Raw genomic sequence first — 18,091 nt, 5'->3', positions numbered from 1 at the left:
AAAACCACTTCTCCTTTCATTTAATGATCTCCTTCTCAAAGTATATTTGCTCTTTAATTTCCATGAGTCGGCCTGAAGGGAAATATCAGACCTCACCAGCAAATACACACAAGTTGACAGAGCTAATTGCTCAAATGTCAACATGACTCATGAAGCTCAATAAATACCTGGTGACACCTAGTGGTCAGAGCAAATGAAGTGTGAACGGCATCAGTAATTCGCAAGAATGCCCAGTGAAAAACATTTCTTTTATTTATGGTAACATATCTGCATACACATAAATATGTCAACATTTAAGATATAGTAAATGCAAATACCCCCAAAATCCAGTTATTTTGTCATATATGTGCAGGATAATAGAAGATTTGCTAAATTCTTTCTGCATTCATATGTTACACTATCTGATCCAGGAACAGCACAGTTAATAAATATGGCCTATTTCATTCATTTATGACCGTTCTTCATCGTACCCTGAGCTAAGACGCACTAGAATACCAGCAACAGAAAGTGGAGTAACCATAGTTTGTTCAGTTTAAAGTGCACACTGAAATATATTCATATATATTTTAAAAATATCTGACAAAGTATTGTTTTACCTGGCAACAGAGCTGCTCAGGCATCATTGCTTTATAAAATCTGGATATAGCTCATGAATGAAATAGTACATCCAGATTAACTGCTGAGTAAATACACTATGTCACACTGCTTATATCCTTCTTTGATACATAACAACTGTTATTCAAAGGCGAAATGAGAAAGAAAACTACACAGATCCATCCGTCCAGATTGTCTGTTATGGGAAACATAAATTAAAAAAACATTCTTTGAAAATAAGGCTCACGAGAAATGAAGTACACAGGTTCACATAAACGTATAAAATCTTCTGTCATTATCTACAGAATCAGCCGCTGTAGAAGTTCCGTCGCACCATCAAACCTCCTGTAGAAGAATAAACTGGCTTTTACTTTCAGGAGACAAAGTTTCATTCTTATGAGCTGAAATTTGGACTTTTTTTCTCGTTTGGGTCCTGATGTCCCGACTCAATATATACAAACATCAGCCGCAGCGCCAGGTGATTTCAGTTGATGGCTACCGCTTCATTGCTGCTTAGTAGATAAAACACAAACCTCCAAAATTCATTGCAAAGTGTTACTTTAAATGACAAAACTATCAAATTGTTTGTTTCCATCAGCGCTTCCTGTGTAACAGTCGTCTAATAGACGACCGGCTTTTTTTAGATGAAGCACTTAACGCAGTCCTGACAATAAACATCCACACATGCCAAGCTCCCGGGCTCCAAGTTATGGCTATTTAATCATTTGCACATCGTCACTTCCCAGTGAAACCAGTTTCCTACACAATCGAGCCCAGTCGCTCCTCAAAGAAATGAAAACTGTACAACGCTTTGTCCGTTCGCAAAGTTCAGCTTCCACAACTCTCATGAAGTGAACAAAGTATTTAACAGCAACTCCATGACAAAACAGGCCAGATATTACAGAACAATATAAATCACTACTTTATGTGCTTGTCTAGTCAACACTCCGGAGACAAACGGTGGAGACGGTATAGCAAAGACACGAACACAAATACTTCCTTAATATCCTCGATGCAGTGTCTCCACAACAGAACAAGGGAACGGATGAGGGGGAGTCAGGACTACGAGATCTTCTGTTCCCTCCGTGTTTGAAGGAGACGTGGGGTGTGAGCGGTCTGCGCTCGTCGCCGTCGCGCAGACCGCTCACAGCAGATCTGAGATCCGTGTTGGGATTTGTGCGTCCACGCTGTATGTTAAAACAGTGTCACTGCACTGCTGTGCTCATTGCTCAAACAGGTGAAAGTCACAGTGTCTCGTCATGTGTGGTGTCCCCCCGCGTGCACCGTGCCCCCCGCCCCCCCTTCATTTATACAGCAGCGGGATCTGGCTGTTGTGACAGTGGTTGCGGCTCATCTTGCTGTCCGCTGGGTACAGGTTGGAGGAGTTGGAGAAGGAGGGCGGCAGCGAGTGGTTGTCCGTGGTGGGGTTGGGGTAGCCGGGCGGCGGGAGCAGGGACTTTGGGTCGGGCTGGGACGAGGGCGGCGGAGCGTTGTGGTTCTGGTTCTGACCCGTGGAGGGTCGTCGGCGGTTACGGAGGGCCTGACGCTCGGCCAGCTGGTTGCGGAGCGCGGAGACGCGCTCTTCCTTCTAGAAATAGAAGAGCAGAGGACGGTAGATGCAAAGACTGCAGAGAAAACCTGACATTCACACATGGATTAGCTTCATGTGCATTAGCCACATCCTCCTTCCTGCAGAGCGTGTGTGTGTGTGTGTGTGTGTGTGTGTGTGTGTGTGTGTGTGTGTGTGTGTGTGTGTGTGTGCGCGCGTTCATGTGTGTGTGTGTGTGTGCATTCATGCGTGTCTGCGTGCGTGTGTGTGTGTGTGTGTGTGTGTGTGTGTGTGTGTGTGTGTGCGCGCGTTCATGTGTGTGTGTGTGTGTGTGTGTGTGTGTGTCTGTGTGCGTGTTCATGTGTGTGTGTGTGTGTGTGTGTGTGCATTCATGGGTGCGTGTGTTTGTGTGCGTGTGTTTTTGCGTGCGTGCGTGTGCGCGTTCATGTGTGTGTGTGTGTGTGTGTGTGTGTGCGCGTTCATGTGTGTGTGTGTGTGTGCGTGTTCATGTGTGTGTGTGTGTGTGTGTGCATTCATGCGTGCGTGTGTTTGTGTGCGTGTGTTTTTGCGTGCGTGTGCGCGTTCATGTGTGTGTGTGTGTGTGTGTGTGTGTGTGTGTGTGTGTGCGCGTTCATGTGTGTGTGTGTGTGTGTGTCTGTGTGCGCGTTCATGTGTGTGTGTGTCTGTGTGCGTGTTCATGTGTGTGTGTGTGTGTGTGTGTGTGTGTGTGTGTCTGTGTGCGTGTTCATGTGTGTGTGTGTGTGTGTGCGTGTTCATGTGTGTGTGTGTGTGTGTGTGTGCATTCATGCGTGCGTGTGTTTGTGTGCGTGTGTTTTTGCGTGCGTGTGCGCGTTCATGTGTGTGTGTGTGTGTGTGTGTGTGTGTGTGTGTGTGTGCGCGTTCATGTGTGTGTGTGTGTGTGTGTCTGTGTGCGCGTTCATGTGTGTGTGTGTGTGTCTGTGTGCGTGTTCATGTGTGTGTGTGTGTGTGTGTGCATTCATGCGTGCGTGTGTTTGTGTGCGTGTGTTTTTGCGTGCGTGCGTGTGCGCGTTCATGTGTGTGTGTGTGTGCGTTCATGCGTGTCTGCGTGCGTGCGTGCGTGTGTGTGCGTGCTACAATGCGCTCACCTCCTGGATGATCTTCTGCAGCTCCCTGTTCTCCCTCTCCAGCTGTCTGGACTTCTCCTCGTCGTTGTTGTTGGTGGAGGAGCCCGTCTTCAGAGTGTCCTGCTGCTCCGACTGCCACTCGCCTCGGGTGATGAGACGCCGCATCTGGAGACCGCCGCGGGAACAAGAAGTCAATAAGGAGGAAAATTGGGCCTGAGCGCGCGCTGAACCGAATGAATAATGCATCTGTGGAGAACACCTGCCCTAATAAGACACGTTTTTAATATCAGCAGCGCTTTTAGCCAAACCTCTCACACTCTGTCTGAGCGCCTCGAAAGGTTTTCAATCATTGACATTAATTCAAAGCGAATACTTTTATCTTTGTCTGTGCTTCTGGTCTCTACACCCCCAAAAAAAGATTTGGATTTATGAAGTTTGACTTTCTGTGGGTCACATTGTTTCCTTTGTCTCCAGCTTTATTTATTCTAAACAATGTGTTGTTGTTGCCAGACATGTAAGTTTACAAAGGTTTATACGTAAAGAAACTATCTATTGTAATGTTTAGATTAACATCTAGTTCACATCAACATCAGTTTAATCTGACCAAGTCCAAATTCTGAATTTCTCCAATTTTGAAAATGCAAACTGAGCGACGCAGAGTTAGTTGTTTTCATGCATCAGGCAGAAAGGCCTCAGACTCAGACTCATTTAACCTTCTGTTTAATGTTTACACCATTATTGGATTCATCACCGTGTGCAGCTATTTTCTAAAACTGTAAGTTACAAGTCAAAGCACCTTAGGAACAAAAAGCACCACCAGCGTGATGTAGGCAGAGAAGACAATTGCTAGAGAAGCAAAGGCAAAGGAGGCGTCCTGCTGTGAAGACAGGATCATAGTCACTGGAGCCGTTATCAGGCACAGTACCTGCAGAAAGAGGAGGCAAAGGGAGAGGAGAAGTTAAAGCGAGGTTTAAAGTCAAGAGAGGGGGGAAGGCAGGGGGTGTTAGGGGGGAGGAGGTGCAGAGTTGGAGAGTGAGAGGAAAATCACATCCATAAAAGCATTAGGCATCTGTTTATGATTCCGGGGAAGGCTCCCATGTGAAAACAGCATTAAAAAGTCATGACTGAAGAGGCAACAACGCGCTGACAATCACCACATTGTCATCTCATCAGGACCTGAATCTTCCAGCCTAGCAAAGAGGAGGGAGGTCCCTTTATAGACACCATTAACTATTGACATCATCATAAAACTGAAACCTAACATAAAACAACAGCATTAGACTTCCCTCACATTAAGGAACCCAGATTTAATGCTTTCATGAAGAAACATTAATCATAGATCAATGACAAGTCATCTGCTTGACGAAAGGAGGCAAGATCAACAAATCCATCAATTAGATATTCATAAAGTATGAGCTGATAAATGTCTTGATGCTTATTAAGATGCGTTCACTTATTTATTAATTGGAAAGAAAATGACAGAAAACCCAATTAAAAGTCAGAAATGTTTGTCTGCTCCTATTTTTTTAATCAAAACAGAAAAACTGCTCCGACAGCGAAAGTGACAGAAACCACTACTTCAATACACATTTTACATCCGTTACAAAGTTACCACATGTCAAGAGTGTCAGGAAATGGTAGAAAGTATTTATCTAAAGTGCTTGAAGTGAGCATAATGGCAGCGATTTGGGTGCAAAGTGCATCCTAGGTGCCTCCATTTAAGATGATTCACTGGCCATTAGCGGCCGCTGAAAAATGTTTATGACTGACACCTGCGTTTGCCAAAGCCATTCCTTCCATAGGGCAAGAAAATAACTTCATCCACAGCGCAGAGCATGCGATATAGGAGCATCCTCACACAAGACAATGCCGCTCCACCTCCTATACCATATGAAGCTCTCATCTGAAGTGGCATTAAAAAACAAGCGCCTCATTGATGCTATTTAACGTGTTGCTGGGAAGTCTCTCACACGGTTGAAGCCCTGACTGCACAGAGCAGACGTGGGACGCACCACAGGTGCCATAAGCACCAAAAGTTATGGTTGAAATAAAACGGCTGCGTTTGGACTGAACTGCGTCCAGGGATCCGTATGTTAGAGAACAAAACCTCCAGACGCACCCGAGGGCACGCGTGAATGTTTAATGCAGGAGCTGTGTCTCCAACCAATCATTATTCAGCACCAGCACGCTTTACACTAGATCATCAGTCTGTTCCACAGCCTTTACAGAAGCACGGCTGTCAACGCTTCTGCATTAAAAATCAAGTCACTGAACGACAGATAACTGTTAGTAGCGCACCAACGTTCCCAGGTTTTAAGTCAGAAACAGAATCTACGACTGAGGCAGTAAAGACGTGTGAGCTCCATTAACTCGTCTAAACCGCTGAAAGAACCACTCGATGTCTTTCCAACTTCCAGCTGCAGTTTCCCGAAACTTTAGTCAGTTTTTATTCAGCTTAGTTCTAATATGAACTGGAAAAAAGCTTCTGGAGGCCAAAGTAATCATAGAGGCAGTGGCACTGATAAATCCCTGACAGATCCTCTGCCAATTTTGGCAAATGGGGCAATAAAGCTTTAACTTATTGCCACTTTAATGGTGATCACTGTGCGACAAAGAAGCAGCGAAGCAGCAGCGCCTAGAAACAGCTCAGGCGCCCGCTCTCTTTTCTACTTACAGCAACGTTGTAGATGGCCATGCCCACGGCCCGGTGGTCGTTGATCTTTTCTGTAGAGACGGACTTGGTCTCATAAGCCAGAAATATCCCCAGCAGCAGCAGCAGCCCCTTGTAGCCATAGACCACACCTGCAGGGCAGAGCAAACAGTGAGAGCAGATAACCACATAACACTTACTATCAACTAGAATTAAATACTGTCATTGTGTTGAATTGGCCTGATGCTGGTTCTGTGATGCACTACAAGCAAAACTATTCTGCTTTTTCAGGTGAGAGCACACTAATGACCTTCCATTCACTGTAAGGGTCTGTAGGACCCACAGGCTGCTGCCAGAGCTGAACCTGAATGCAGGTTCATCAGGCTCATTCAATCACGTTTACGAGTCAAACTCAGTCTAACGGGGAAATATTCTGATAGAACAGCTGCATAATGTCTTCTAAGAAAGCGGAACCGATTTCGACCTGGCTTCAGCTGGTCGACGAACATCCTGGCCACTTCCCAGTAGCTCATTTACATTATGGGAAGTTTTTGAAGCATGACAAAAAGTGCACAAATGTCGGGACGGTTTCATTTTTAGCCACAATGTTGAGGCTGCATTTGGATGAAGGGACATGAAGTTCAGTCCTCCTTTCGTGGCTCCCTGATGATGATCAGAGTTTTTCTTTAGCACCCTATGAGGTTGAAATTCTTGGAGTATGATTGAATTTCAAAGCACAAAAACGCCAGTGACATCGATACAATAGATGCTGGTACAAAGAAGTGTGGAATCAGTGGAAAGGCCGACACGGGAAAAAGCCTTTAACAAAGAACGACAGGACGCTGAAAGAAAAGGAGAAGCTGTGACGGAGCAACTCAGACACTTCTTCAGACCGTCCATTGTTTCTTTGTGCCGCCTCGTATTAAAGCGCCATCTTTTCTTCTTGGAGAAAGGAAATGCTATGGGGCAATGGCCCAGTTTGTGACCCACATTATTTGAATTTCGGCACCATTATACTTTCATAAGAGCTGCCATGCATTGAGAGACAGACAGATCAGAGAGGGACTGACAAGCAGCAGGAGCAGAGGAGGGGGGATGTGTGGGGGGCGGCGGGGCCGAGGACGATACCAGGCATCTTTAATTCAGAGTGAACGGCAGCGGCGCCTTCGTGGGCACGCGTGTGTGTGTGCGTGTGTGTGTGTTCGTGCCCATGTGTACAACAAAGACGCACTAAACGGGAGCAGAGAGCGACAGAGACAGACGGAGGAGTGAGAGGACGCATACCCAGCCACGTGTTCATCTTCTCAGAGCTGCAGTGCTCCAGCAAGGGCTGAATCAGGACATCCAGGTCCTCCTTGGGGGCCTCCCTGGTGAACTTCTACTCACACAGCAGAGCAGGGAGGGATGAGAGAGACACAACAGTAAAGCGACACCACAATCTGCACATTTGTTACGTCTCATTATCGGATCTCACTCAACTGCAAAGCACTTTTCAATAACCTGGATGAAGGGAGCTTCACAAACAACCTTTAAGTGACCGACTGCAAACTGTTCGCTAAGGACCAGGTTATTATTCAAACAAATATTAAATGCAGCACATCTGTCTGTCTGTTTGTTTGTGTCGGATAAATCAACATTAAAGGTTAGTGAGTGAGAGAGGATCAGCAAACGGGCCGTGACACACAAATGATCTGGTGTCTCTCTCACTTTACCTCGACCGTGATGTGCAGCGGATCCACGATCTGCCAGATCATGAGTGACAGGAAGTCGATGGCCAGAAGGACCCCGACTGTAGCGTAGAGCTTCCACGGCTCCAAGTGTTGCTGAGCAAAGACACAGAGACGACAACGGTGGTCGGTGTTCAAGGGCCGGTCCACAAACCAACACAAACAACTGGGAGCAGTGATGCGACGGCGTCCAGCTTTCTGCATCACTGGGCACAAATTGTCTTTCTGAATGTGTCTCATTGTGAGCGGGCGCATGTGTGTGTGTGTGTGTGTGTGTGTGTGTGTGTGTGTGTGTGCGTGCGTGTGTGTGTGTGTTTACTAGAGGTGTGACTGTGTGTGCAGGTGAAAAACAGATCACTATATTTGAGCTGCGACCTGAACTCATCATTTCTGCACGCGGAGACGACGCTGCCTCTGCCTGGAAGGTTTATGAAGCAGGAAGCAACAACTCCATTAGTCTTAACTTAAGCTATAACAGAAGCAAGACGCCAATAAACTGAGAGCAAGCAACACAAATGAGCTTGAAACTCTGCTTCCTGTCTCTGCTTCCACACATCTTTTTTTTTTTTAAATCAACTTTCCACACCTCTATCGTGTAACAGCTGTTCAAATGTTTAATGAGGAAAACTGAAAAATAGCGTGATGGAGAAAACACATCTCTTCACTTCAGTTGCATGAAAAATGATTTGAAACGGGCTCATTCTCCCCCAGATTTGTAAAAGTTTCTTTAAATACTCATGCAAAGCTCTCTGGCAAATTGCCCTTCTGTGGACATGAAGAGAGTTGAAAGTCAACCTGATTCGTTGTGCTTTGGCTCAAATAATAAACCCCCGAAGGTTGGATTTTTGCATAGTACTTTAATACTCATCAATATTCATAAATATTCCATAAATGGCCTAATCTCTTATTCTTCTGATTAGGTCTTAGAAATTCCCACAACACATCGCACGCTGGCTGTATCTTAGTGGCTCCAGGATACACTATCTTCAAGAGGGAGCGCACACACACACACACACACACACACACACACACACACACACACACACACACACACACACACACACACACACACACACACACACACACACCGTATATATGTCAGTGTGCTTCCAATCCCCACGCCCCTGCTCTCATTAAAGCCGTGAATGATGACAAACGGACGCTTCCCAACATAAGCTCCTGAAAGGCCAAACTTTCTTTTTTATCAGCCGGTGCCACACATGCAGCGCGGCCCGGCCCGGCCCGGCCCGGCCCGGCTCCCATGAGGCCGCTGACGGGCTTATCCCTCCCTGCCCACCTCACACTGCCCCTCCCTCCTACCTTCTTCTTCTCCTTCTTCTCGTCCTTCTTCGTGAAGAGGGTGTGGACCCACCAGATCTTGGTGAACATGCTGCCGTACGCCAGGCTGAAGCCGAGGCCCAGGAGCCACAGACGGAACTGGAGGAAGAACGGGCCGAGGAGGAGACAGACCAGGACAGAAGACAGGTGTTTAAACTGGATGCATGAATCATGTGCTCCTGCCTGAAGGCTGCAGCACGTTCGTGTCCTTAGTGCGATCATCCCTTGTAACACTCAATATTAGGACTGACCTTCTAACCAGACACAGATGTGTGAACAATTCTGTTCAATTCTGTTCTGAAAGGAAATCACTCTTAAGGTGCTTTCTGTGTAATTATGACCAAACTCCTACAAATAGGACTAAAAAGGTTTTTAGTGGGCTAAACTCCTAAATTAGGTACGAGAAGTGGAGATTTTCTGCAGCCGCTGCCTTTGGAACTCAAAATTCACTCCAGTATAAAAACCACAAGGTCTCATTCGATCTCAAACAGAACAAACCGCCATCATGTCCATTGTAAAGACTTGGTGGCAACTTCTGTTAAGACACACTTGAGTAGATGTGAGACAAAGTGCATATATTAGCAGTAATAGAGGGAGGGGAGACACAAAGGGAGGAGGTAATGTGTGATTGAATGCGACGGAGGGAAGGTGAGAGAAGAGGGGAGGAAAGAGGAGCTAAAACAAAGGTTGACTGATGTTTACAGCAAGGATCAATCCTTCCACTTAGCCAAAATCTACGTTTGACTGCATTAACAGGAGCAGCGTGACAAAGAGAGTAAAACTGGACCGGACAGAGAGCAGAGACGACACAGAAATGGAAATCTCCCTCTCGCCTCCACGACAGACTCAACATGGGTGACAGGGAAGAACTCCCACTCCTCATTAGAGCTGGAAACACCGTCCGAGCAAGTCATGCCGAAAACCCCTCCGAAAATCACGTGTGCGTTTACAGCGAATCACGTGTGCGTTTACAGCGAATCACGTGTGCGTTTACAGCGAATCACGTGTGCGTTTACAGCGAATCACGTGTGCGTTTACGAGCCGCGTGTCTGAAGTGAGTGAACGCCTCAAACTGCCTGATTGGTTCGCAGCTGCGTGACATCTGTCAGAGCACCAGCACACCTGAAGGTGTGGAGGCGCAGCTCACAGCTGCTCCAGGCGTCCGTGAACCTGACAGCTGTGTCTGAAGCAAATATAGCAGCAAGGTGAAGCGACACCTCCAGCCACAGGCAGCGGATCGATATGAGCCCAGCCGTCAGGAGTCAGATGTGCGTCGATGCGTTCACTCATTCCATCACTGCAGGTCAGAATTACATCAGACGAAAACGGGACAAAACAAACGTCTGTCGGCTCATCCGCACTGTTAATGAGCTCCCATGATCATAAACGCAACATTTTAGTCCATGCTGAAAGTCTTATGTTACACTTAACTATTTTATGTTCAGACAGACGTTCGGCACCACACACACACACACACACACACACACACACACACACACACACACACACACACACACACACACACACACACACACACAGCTCCAGTCAAACCAGCGCGTTCCAGTCGGATTTCCTCCAACAACCCACTGGCTCAGTCAAACATCCAAGCGCCTTTTTACGGTGCTGTTACCTGACAGACGACGGGGAACTGTGATCTGTGGACGTGGTGGCCATCGATTCCCAGTGGGAAGACTGCAGCCAGAGCCATCATGCAGCCCACAGCTGTCATGTTGTTCAGGTAGGGCTGCGAGTTCTGGATGTAGCTGCAGCGACAGGAAGGAAAATACAGTTATTGTTTCTGGCCAGACGTGCAGAGCGTGTTTAGGTTTGTGATTAAACTGGCTTTAAATAGGCTTTTATTAAAGTGATTCGATCTGCATTAGTTGGTGCCAGTCAGGGTTTGTCACTTTGGAAAATGAGATCCAAATAAGGAGCGCGGCTCGTGTGTGTGACTGATGTGCGAGTGCGAGCTGTTAATCTAAGACGGGGAGCAGCATCCTGCCTGGTGTGACGCACGGAGCTGCAGCGCGATTAAAGGTGAAGCGTCTGACGGCGGCTCTGCACAGACGCCGCTAACAATAGCATGTTGACGCGCAGCGTTAGCGCTGCATTCACGCAGCACTGGCATGAGCAGGAAAACACTCCTCGCTGAGTGCACACATAACTCAAAGGGGGTGAGTCCAAGATGAACAGCCCCAATTAGCTTCCCGTGTTACATGTTTGTAGCCGTTCATCACCGGGGAAACGGTGTGTGGCTCCGGCTGAATCACGCACACGGAAAACGTGCACGCTGCGTCTTAGTTTTCTTTTGCGGCACAGACTCCACAGTCTGAATGTGAAGCAGCAGCTCGTTTGCGTGAGAGGTTTGAGCTGCAGATCAGCTGGAGCCGCGGCCAAAGCCCCGACGACGGCTCCAAACAGAAGGTTTGCTATTTGCTTGCTACTTGGGAAGAAAATTAATTGTTTTAGGTTTTGTGCGTTTCACCTTTAATGAGACAAAAGCGTTGACATTGCAGTGAAGCGTGAAAGAAAACACACAGAGGCATAATTAATCCGGACATTAGACCAGTTTGAAAAGCTGCAGAATTAGGAGGTGCTTTGTTTAGTGGGAGCTCCTCGCGTCTCTTCAGCCGCAGCAGAACGTGTCTCCTGCTCTCTCATCCCACTGACCTTGTGTTGCCCGGAGGCCACGACGCATATTTATTGTGCGGCCACACGAACAAACACACTAACGTTCACACCAACCTTTACCTAAACCTCGACGCCTCTCAGGACTTATTTTCTGATGTTCGGGAGAAGTTTTGCTTTTTTATTCAACTATTTCAACTGAACAAGATTTAAGTGAATAAGTTTTTATCTTGTGACTTTATGGGAAACAGCACAACTGGACATTTGTTGCTGAAGTTCACACTTGTAACACGATGGAGCCTTTCTTCATTCCACTAGTTAGAACTCAAACACAGGTTGGTGGCGTTAAAGTGCTGGAAACCTTCTGTGGAATCTTCATTTGTAAATACTGAATCTTTACCCTGCGAGGCTTCATGCGAGCGGCGCTTAATTGAAACGAGTCAACCAAACAGAAAACAAACTGTAAATGAAATAAAACATTATCAATTTTCCAATTCGCCTGGAACAAATGAACTAAAGTAGTGAAAACAGCTCGAGGGCCCAAAAATTAATTTTAGCTGTTGCATTAAAAACTTGGAGTGTTTGAGGAGTGGACAGACGTTAGAACGTGTCATCGCCCCTTTAAGAACCATAATAGTGTTTCTGTTGAGGCAGTTGGCGGCCAACCTGTTTTGTAAAAACAGCTTAGTGAATAAATTTGATTTGATCTGACTCATTGTGTTTTGGCCGCTGAGAGCAGCCCTCGGTGAAACTGTGTTTGAAATACAATCAAAGCTGGAGGAGGGTCTGGCTGCACCGCAGCCGGCCTGATCCCCCCCCGAGGAACAAACCTTTCCAGCTTTCCACAAACCCGCCCCATAAGCCTGCAGACTTACAGGCCTTTAAAATCACTTTGACCCGGGTCAGACATAAAAATATTGGGTTAAAATACATCAGAGATCTGCTCCAGTGGGTTCACAGACACGTATGAGGCTTAAAAATCCCAGATCAAAAGACATTTCTTAAAGCCAGTCTATTTGCATTTGCTCTGGAGCCGAGCTTAAGCAGCGACAATGAGACCAGCTGCTTGTTTGCAGGAAGCCACACCCGAATCAGTAACTTTGGAGCTGCTAAACTCACATGTCAGCGATTTACATGAAACTTCAAAAGACACGGATCCCACGGAAGACGTGGGTTTTTTCATCCTCCGCCTCACGTTCGCACTCGGAGTGTGAGCGAATGAGTGATGGGTTGAAGCAGGGTTTCCATTCACCAACTGCGCTTTCAGAGACGATGCAGCTCCTCAAACACATGTCCTTCAACAAAGCCTGCCTTCTGCCACCTAGACCCTTTAAAGGATCCTCACATCCACGTAGTCTTTTATGCCATAAAGAAATAATCAACCTCAATCTGAAGGTTCCGTTCAGCATCAGTGCCTCTTGCAAGGACAAAAATGGAGAAAACACTTCACCCATCGCTTTCTCACAACATGAGGTTGACATAATAAACGCTACTCAACAGTAGCTAAAATGAATAAACAGACCTAATATGCATTTCACGTGTTCTCATACCGGACGTTGCCGTTGTAGATGTTGAAGGTCAGACAGACGATCCCCAGCAGGATGCCGAGGCCCGCGAAGACGGAGACGGAGGCAAAGAGCTTCTGGGACAGGAACCTGTACTCCTCCGTCACCACGGTCCGATCAGCAGGAGGACCAGCACCTAAACGCACACAATTAAAGTGATTGATGCAAGACAGAGGGTGAGAAATGAACGCTGCGAGAACACTCTCAATATGTTAATGGGCTCAGATTCTTCCTCCTGGTCCACAGACCACATCATCAGGCTGCTTCTTCAGATGACTGAATGTCTCTACATGAATGCACAACACGCTCATCATCCCAAAATCAGAAGTATAAGCAATCAGCATCTAATGACTGGAGTACCAATAACTGCTGTTAAGTGGTAACAATAATGCCTCATAGCGCTCGTCTAATGATGGACTCTGAGCCTTCGGAGACTCAGCAATACCCACGGCAGTGATTCATGAGACGCTTCTGCGTGAAGTACGACTCTGGCTATTTACAGAGACGCCTGCATGCAAATGGAGTTTGAAACAGAAATACGCAGACTTTCATTTGATTTGATGAAGTAGCAGGACGTGGGTGAACTTCAGCACGGGTTTCTCTTCATGCTCGGCCTCGCTGCTCTCCGCTGGCTGTTTGCTGAATGTTCAGCATCACATTAAGCAGCCATCAAGAGACGCTCATTCACTAACACTCTGCTTTTATATGTTCATTCAAGGTCAGAAAAAAACGCCAAAGAAAGAAAAAACGGGTTTAAAATGTGCAGCCAACAAGCAGAATTTAGGTTCTTCACAACTGGGTGAAACCAGCAACGCAAGCATCCACTTGAGGAGAATCACGCTGTGAACCGGGCCCAGAGGAGCGGATCCGACCCAGCTCATGGCGACCTGCCTCTCCTTGACAGCTGCTTTCGCTGTGCCGCCACGCGCAGCCGCTGGGACCGGACGGGAGCCTGTGAAGTGTTTCGGACAGCGCGGCCTTCGAAGCGCTGCTGTCGAAGCAGAACCCGACCTTCAGGCGCTGGGACGCGCGCCGACAGCTGCCGGCAGCTTCCAGGTCGTCAAATACAGAACATGTGAGTGAGTCTGCGTCACAGAAGGTTGTGACGGCACCGAACCACATGAAGCTGAGGACGAGCGGCACGTCCATCATTACAAATATAGGAGCGTTCAGGGGCAGCGATCAGTGAATTATGCAGGCTTGGATCATTCATACACTGGGCTGCAGTTAATATCACAGGCAACTGTTCAACTTTGGTGCTAATTAAGTGCTGGAATTTGGGCTTTTAGAGAGCGCGCGCAGAAGCCGGCTAATTATTCAAGCGCGTGTAGCTTTAAACCAGAAGAATCCCTCAGTGAGGGGGGTTCAAAGAGGGGCAGATGGACGCGGAGCCTCGTTTTACGCTCAGCGGCCTCTGACGATCTGTCCGTCTGCATCTGGGTCCGATCGGTCCCGGGCGCGAGCGTGCACGCGCCGAGCGCGAGCGAATCGGCTCCGGCGGCGCCGCGGGCGAGCGTCAGCGCGGCCGTGCGTCTGTGGCAGAGAAACAGACGGCGGCGGCGGCGGCGCACGTGTCGAGGGCGAAGCGGAGCACGGCTGTCAGCGCGGCGTGAAGCCGAAGTGTCAGATGTCAGAGCGCTGCTCCCTCGAGGGCCGGAGGGCGTCAACACGCCCATCAGGCTCTGTTTAGAGGCTGTCACTGGTATCTGGAGGGAACGTCAGGCCGCTTCAGCAGCACGTGCAGGATTGAACACGCATTCAACCCCTCATCAATAGTATCCGTTAATGTTCCATTTAAGTATTCCTTCCTATAGCAACATACGCAGTAAATGAGCCTGTCAGTTTATCAGAGCTCCACTTCTTACAAATACCTCAAACATCAGCCAAAAGCTGCACCTTTCAAACCACCACAACCAAAGCTCCTGCAGATACGCATGTGACCTTCAGCCTGAGGATGAGGAGTGAAGCTGATCTGTTGTCAGGACGACGCGACAGGAAGCAACACGAAAGAAAAAAAGCACGGGTACGTTTGACACGTGCCGTCAACGGCAGAAAGAGGCATTAAAGCCACTTCAGTGGCGCATGTAAAGGCTGAACGCGCCGCTGAATGAACGCACATTATGGAATAGTAGCACTTTCTGCTGTGGGTGTCTGCATATGTGCACATGTGCGAGCGCTAACTGCCCATTCAGTCAATGTGCTCACACCATTTAAACCCTCCCACGTCCTTGATCAAGGAATCAGGACAGGGTGTTGCCATGGAGACCCAGCTCCATTACAGTTGCCACAGCGATTAGAAGAAGAGCTGAGCTGAAGTGGTTGTTAGGGCGACCAAGAAGAGAGTGAGAATGTGAGGCAGGGACACGCCTGGTAAACACACAGGGAAACAAGCCGAGGTTAAGTCGAGAGCCCCCGCGTGTACTCCACCCGCCGGCACCGGGCAAATCAAGCGTGCCCCCAATCAGAAAAACTTCCCCGAACTGAGTCAGCGCCAGAGAGCAGGAAATTACTCATATCCTCCCGACAAGTAGATGTCAGATGGATGTGTCTGTATTTAGCAAACAGTAAAAACCTAAATTACCTCAAGGAGAGAGCAAAACTTACTGTCCCTCTGACACAAAGCCGGCCAGTTTAAAGCGGAGCCAGCGACGAGCAAAGGCCGGCGCCGCGTTTCATCCTCCAGCTGCTGCTGCTGACCTGGAATCTGTTCTTCTAGCTTCAGTTTAGCCTCGGCTACACACAATTTCCTTAAAAGCCTAAAAGCGGCAGGCGTCCGGGGCCGCGGCGGACGGCATGCAGGATTGATTAGAGGCACCGGCTCTGTCCAGGCACAAGTGTGTCACCTCCGCGGGGGGGGGGGGTAAACAACGCCCACGTCGGCCTCGGGTCTGTGCAAATCAACAGGACAGAGCCTCGGTCCCGGTGTCTGTGACGTCAGCTCCAGCCCCTTCATAAACGGGTGCACGTCAGGTCACGGTCACCGGGAGCGTTTTCACACTAATCCATTCATAGCAGCAGCCGGCTTTTAATGCTTTCATGAGGGCAACGCCAATAAGGCCGCGTTAATTCCCTGAGTGAGGACGCGCGACCTGTCTGACGGACGGCGCTCCGCTTCAGCGCGAGCGCACAGGCGGCGCCGTGCGTCAGCCGCCAAATCAGCAGCTACGCTCCAAAGACGCGGTTAGAGCAAAACCGCATGATTACATTCATCCAAACAGGAAGGGCCGTTAAGATGCACAGACGCAGCAGGTCGGATGTCGGAGCGGAGACGTGACTCGCGGACGTCCATCTCACCTATCCACACGTCGTTTCCAAACCAGGACAGGTTCTTCTGAGAGCTGTCATAGTAACCGATCTTCTTGTAGCTGCCTCCTGTTTGTTGCAGAAGAAAAAGCCAGAAACAGGGGATGAGGCTTAATTAGTATTGCTTGCGTAACTCACCTCATCCCCTGGTGTTTTGTGGGGGATCGTGATTTCAAACAATACAACAAAACTTGACAGAGCAGATGAAGATTTATATTCCATTTAGCTATTTTTCATCACTCCCGTGCTTTCATATTAATGCAATGCGTGGGTACGTGAACACACAAAGAACAGATGAAAGAAACGCAGGACGAAAAGGTGCACGAGGAGAAACAGGAGGAACAGAAAAAACCAACGGGAGAAGAGTCAGAAGAAGGAGAGGGAAGGAATGCGTTGACCAGGAATACTGATGAGGTCCCACAGTGATTCAGGGATTCGAGTCAGGTCGTCTCATCGCGGATGTCAAATTACCTCGGCACCGCAACAGGAAATATGAGACAGAATGTGAGGGGAAAGGGGCAGGATTATAAATTCTCATCGTTTAGAGCGGCAAAGAGAACAGAGGTGGAAAATAATCCTCAACCTTATCCTGCGCGTGGAAACTCATTAAGTCAGTGGTGACAAATAGGATGCCATTTCCAGAAAGGGCTTAAAACGACGGCTTGTGCCCAATTAGAGCGCAGCCTTGAGTCAACACAGTCCTGCATCGAGTCCAATCGCATGCAATTACAGGACGCTGAGACCGATTGGAGCCAAGGCCGCAAAACTTCCCAGCTCAAAAATAACAATTGATGCGCGACACACACGCTCACGGATGATTCCTCCTGAAACAGACATTTGTTTACAGCAGATCTGAATGGGAAGCTTTACCTTGCAGTTGTTCGATCAGAGTCATGGCCATCCTGGAGCCCTGGGCATCAAACACCACTTGGCCCTGAGACACAGGCAGAACACGCGTTGGACTGAGTGACGGCACAGCATTGTTTTTACTGGCAGCTACGTCTCATGCAGAAACTGAAGCCATGAAGCGATGAAATGCATCCGACCACAAACCTAGACGCTTCTACATGTGCCATAAACTGCACATGAACAGCTCCAAGGGTAAAGTACGGCCACTTTGCAGCTTCCAAGTGAATTTCCATAAGCAACAGTCATCAGCTCGTGTGCGTGAATCCCTGCGCTGTGTTTATTTATAGCTTGAATGCAGCGGGAGCTGTGAGCGGGGGAGACGGAGGGGCGCAGCAGCGGACACGGACTCTGTCACTTTGACTAATAATCAGGCTTCCAGCTCTTGGCCACGGCGAACGGAGCCGGAGTCGGAGCTTCTCAGCACATCTGGGGCCTCCGTCTGTGGGCCGGTCCCAGTCAAACTGGAGCAGCGCCAGTCTGCCAGCTGAACCCGGCGTGATTTATCGGATCACATGGTCCGTGCCGCGCGGCGCGAAGCCGGCGGAGGACACGCGCAGCTGCATCGTTCTTATGGGAACCGCGGCGTGACAGCTGTTGTTTGGACCCGAGCTGTTTTTAGAACAAATGGCCACATTTGTACTGAGAAACGTGTCCATGCAGCTCACATGTGTTTGGGAGACGCTGTAGAGAACATGGAGCTTAATGACAATTCACAGACAGAT

At 48.3% G+C, this 18,091-nt stretch overlaps 1 protein-coding gene across 2 annotated transcripts in view; it reads right to left on the bottom strand.

Annotated features, from left to right (window-relative positions):
- Nucleotides 1–229: 229 nt before the first annotated feature.
- gabbr1a (gamma-aminobutyric acid (GABA) B receptor, 1a) overlaps nt 230–18,091 on the bottom strand; it is a 45,226-nt gene continuing 27,364 nt past the window's right edge. Inside the window, exons 14-24 of one of the 2 annotated variants that reach the window (XM_029129382.3) lie at nt 17,331–17,394; nt 16,452–16,529; nt 13,143–13,293; nt 10,595–10,727; nt 8,947–9,063; nt 7,612–7,722; nt 7,184–7,277; nt 5,924–6,051; nt 4,046–4,174; nt 3,271–3,414; nt 230–2,182 (exon numbers count right to left, since the gene is read on the bottom strand). In XM_029129382.3, coding sequence (XP_028985215.1) covers nt 1,898–2,182; nt 3,271–3,414; nt 4,046–4,174; nt 5,924–6,051; nt 7,184–7,277; nt 7,612–7,722; nt 8,947–9,063; nt 10,595–10,727; nt 13,143–13,293; nt 16,452–16,529; nt 17,331–17,394 — 1,434 coding nt within the window. In that variant the 3' untranslated portion in view covers nt 230–1,897. The remainder of the gene's footprint in view (nt 2,183–3,270; nt 3,415–4,045; nt 4,175–5,923; nt 6,052–7,183; nt 7,278–7,611; nt 7,723–8,946; nt 9,064–10,594; nt 10,728–13,142; nt 13,294–16,451; nt 16,530–17,330; nt 17,395–18,091) is intronic. The other variant, XM_055503484.1, reaches the window with a different exon arrangement.

Source organism: Betta splendens, chromosome 16, assembly GCF_900634795.4.
Source record: "Betta splendens chromosome 16, fBetSpl5.4, whole genome shotgun sequence".
NCBI classification, from domain to species: domain Eukaryota; kingdom Metazoa; phylum Chordata; class Actinopteri; order Anabantiformes; family Osphronemidae; genus Betta; species Betta splendens.
This window is presented reverse-complemented; position numbering and strand designations above follow the sequence as displayed.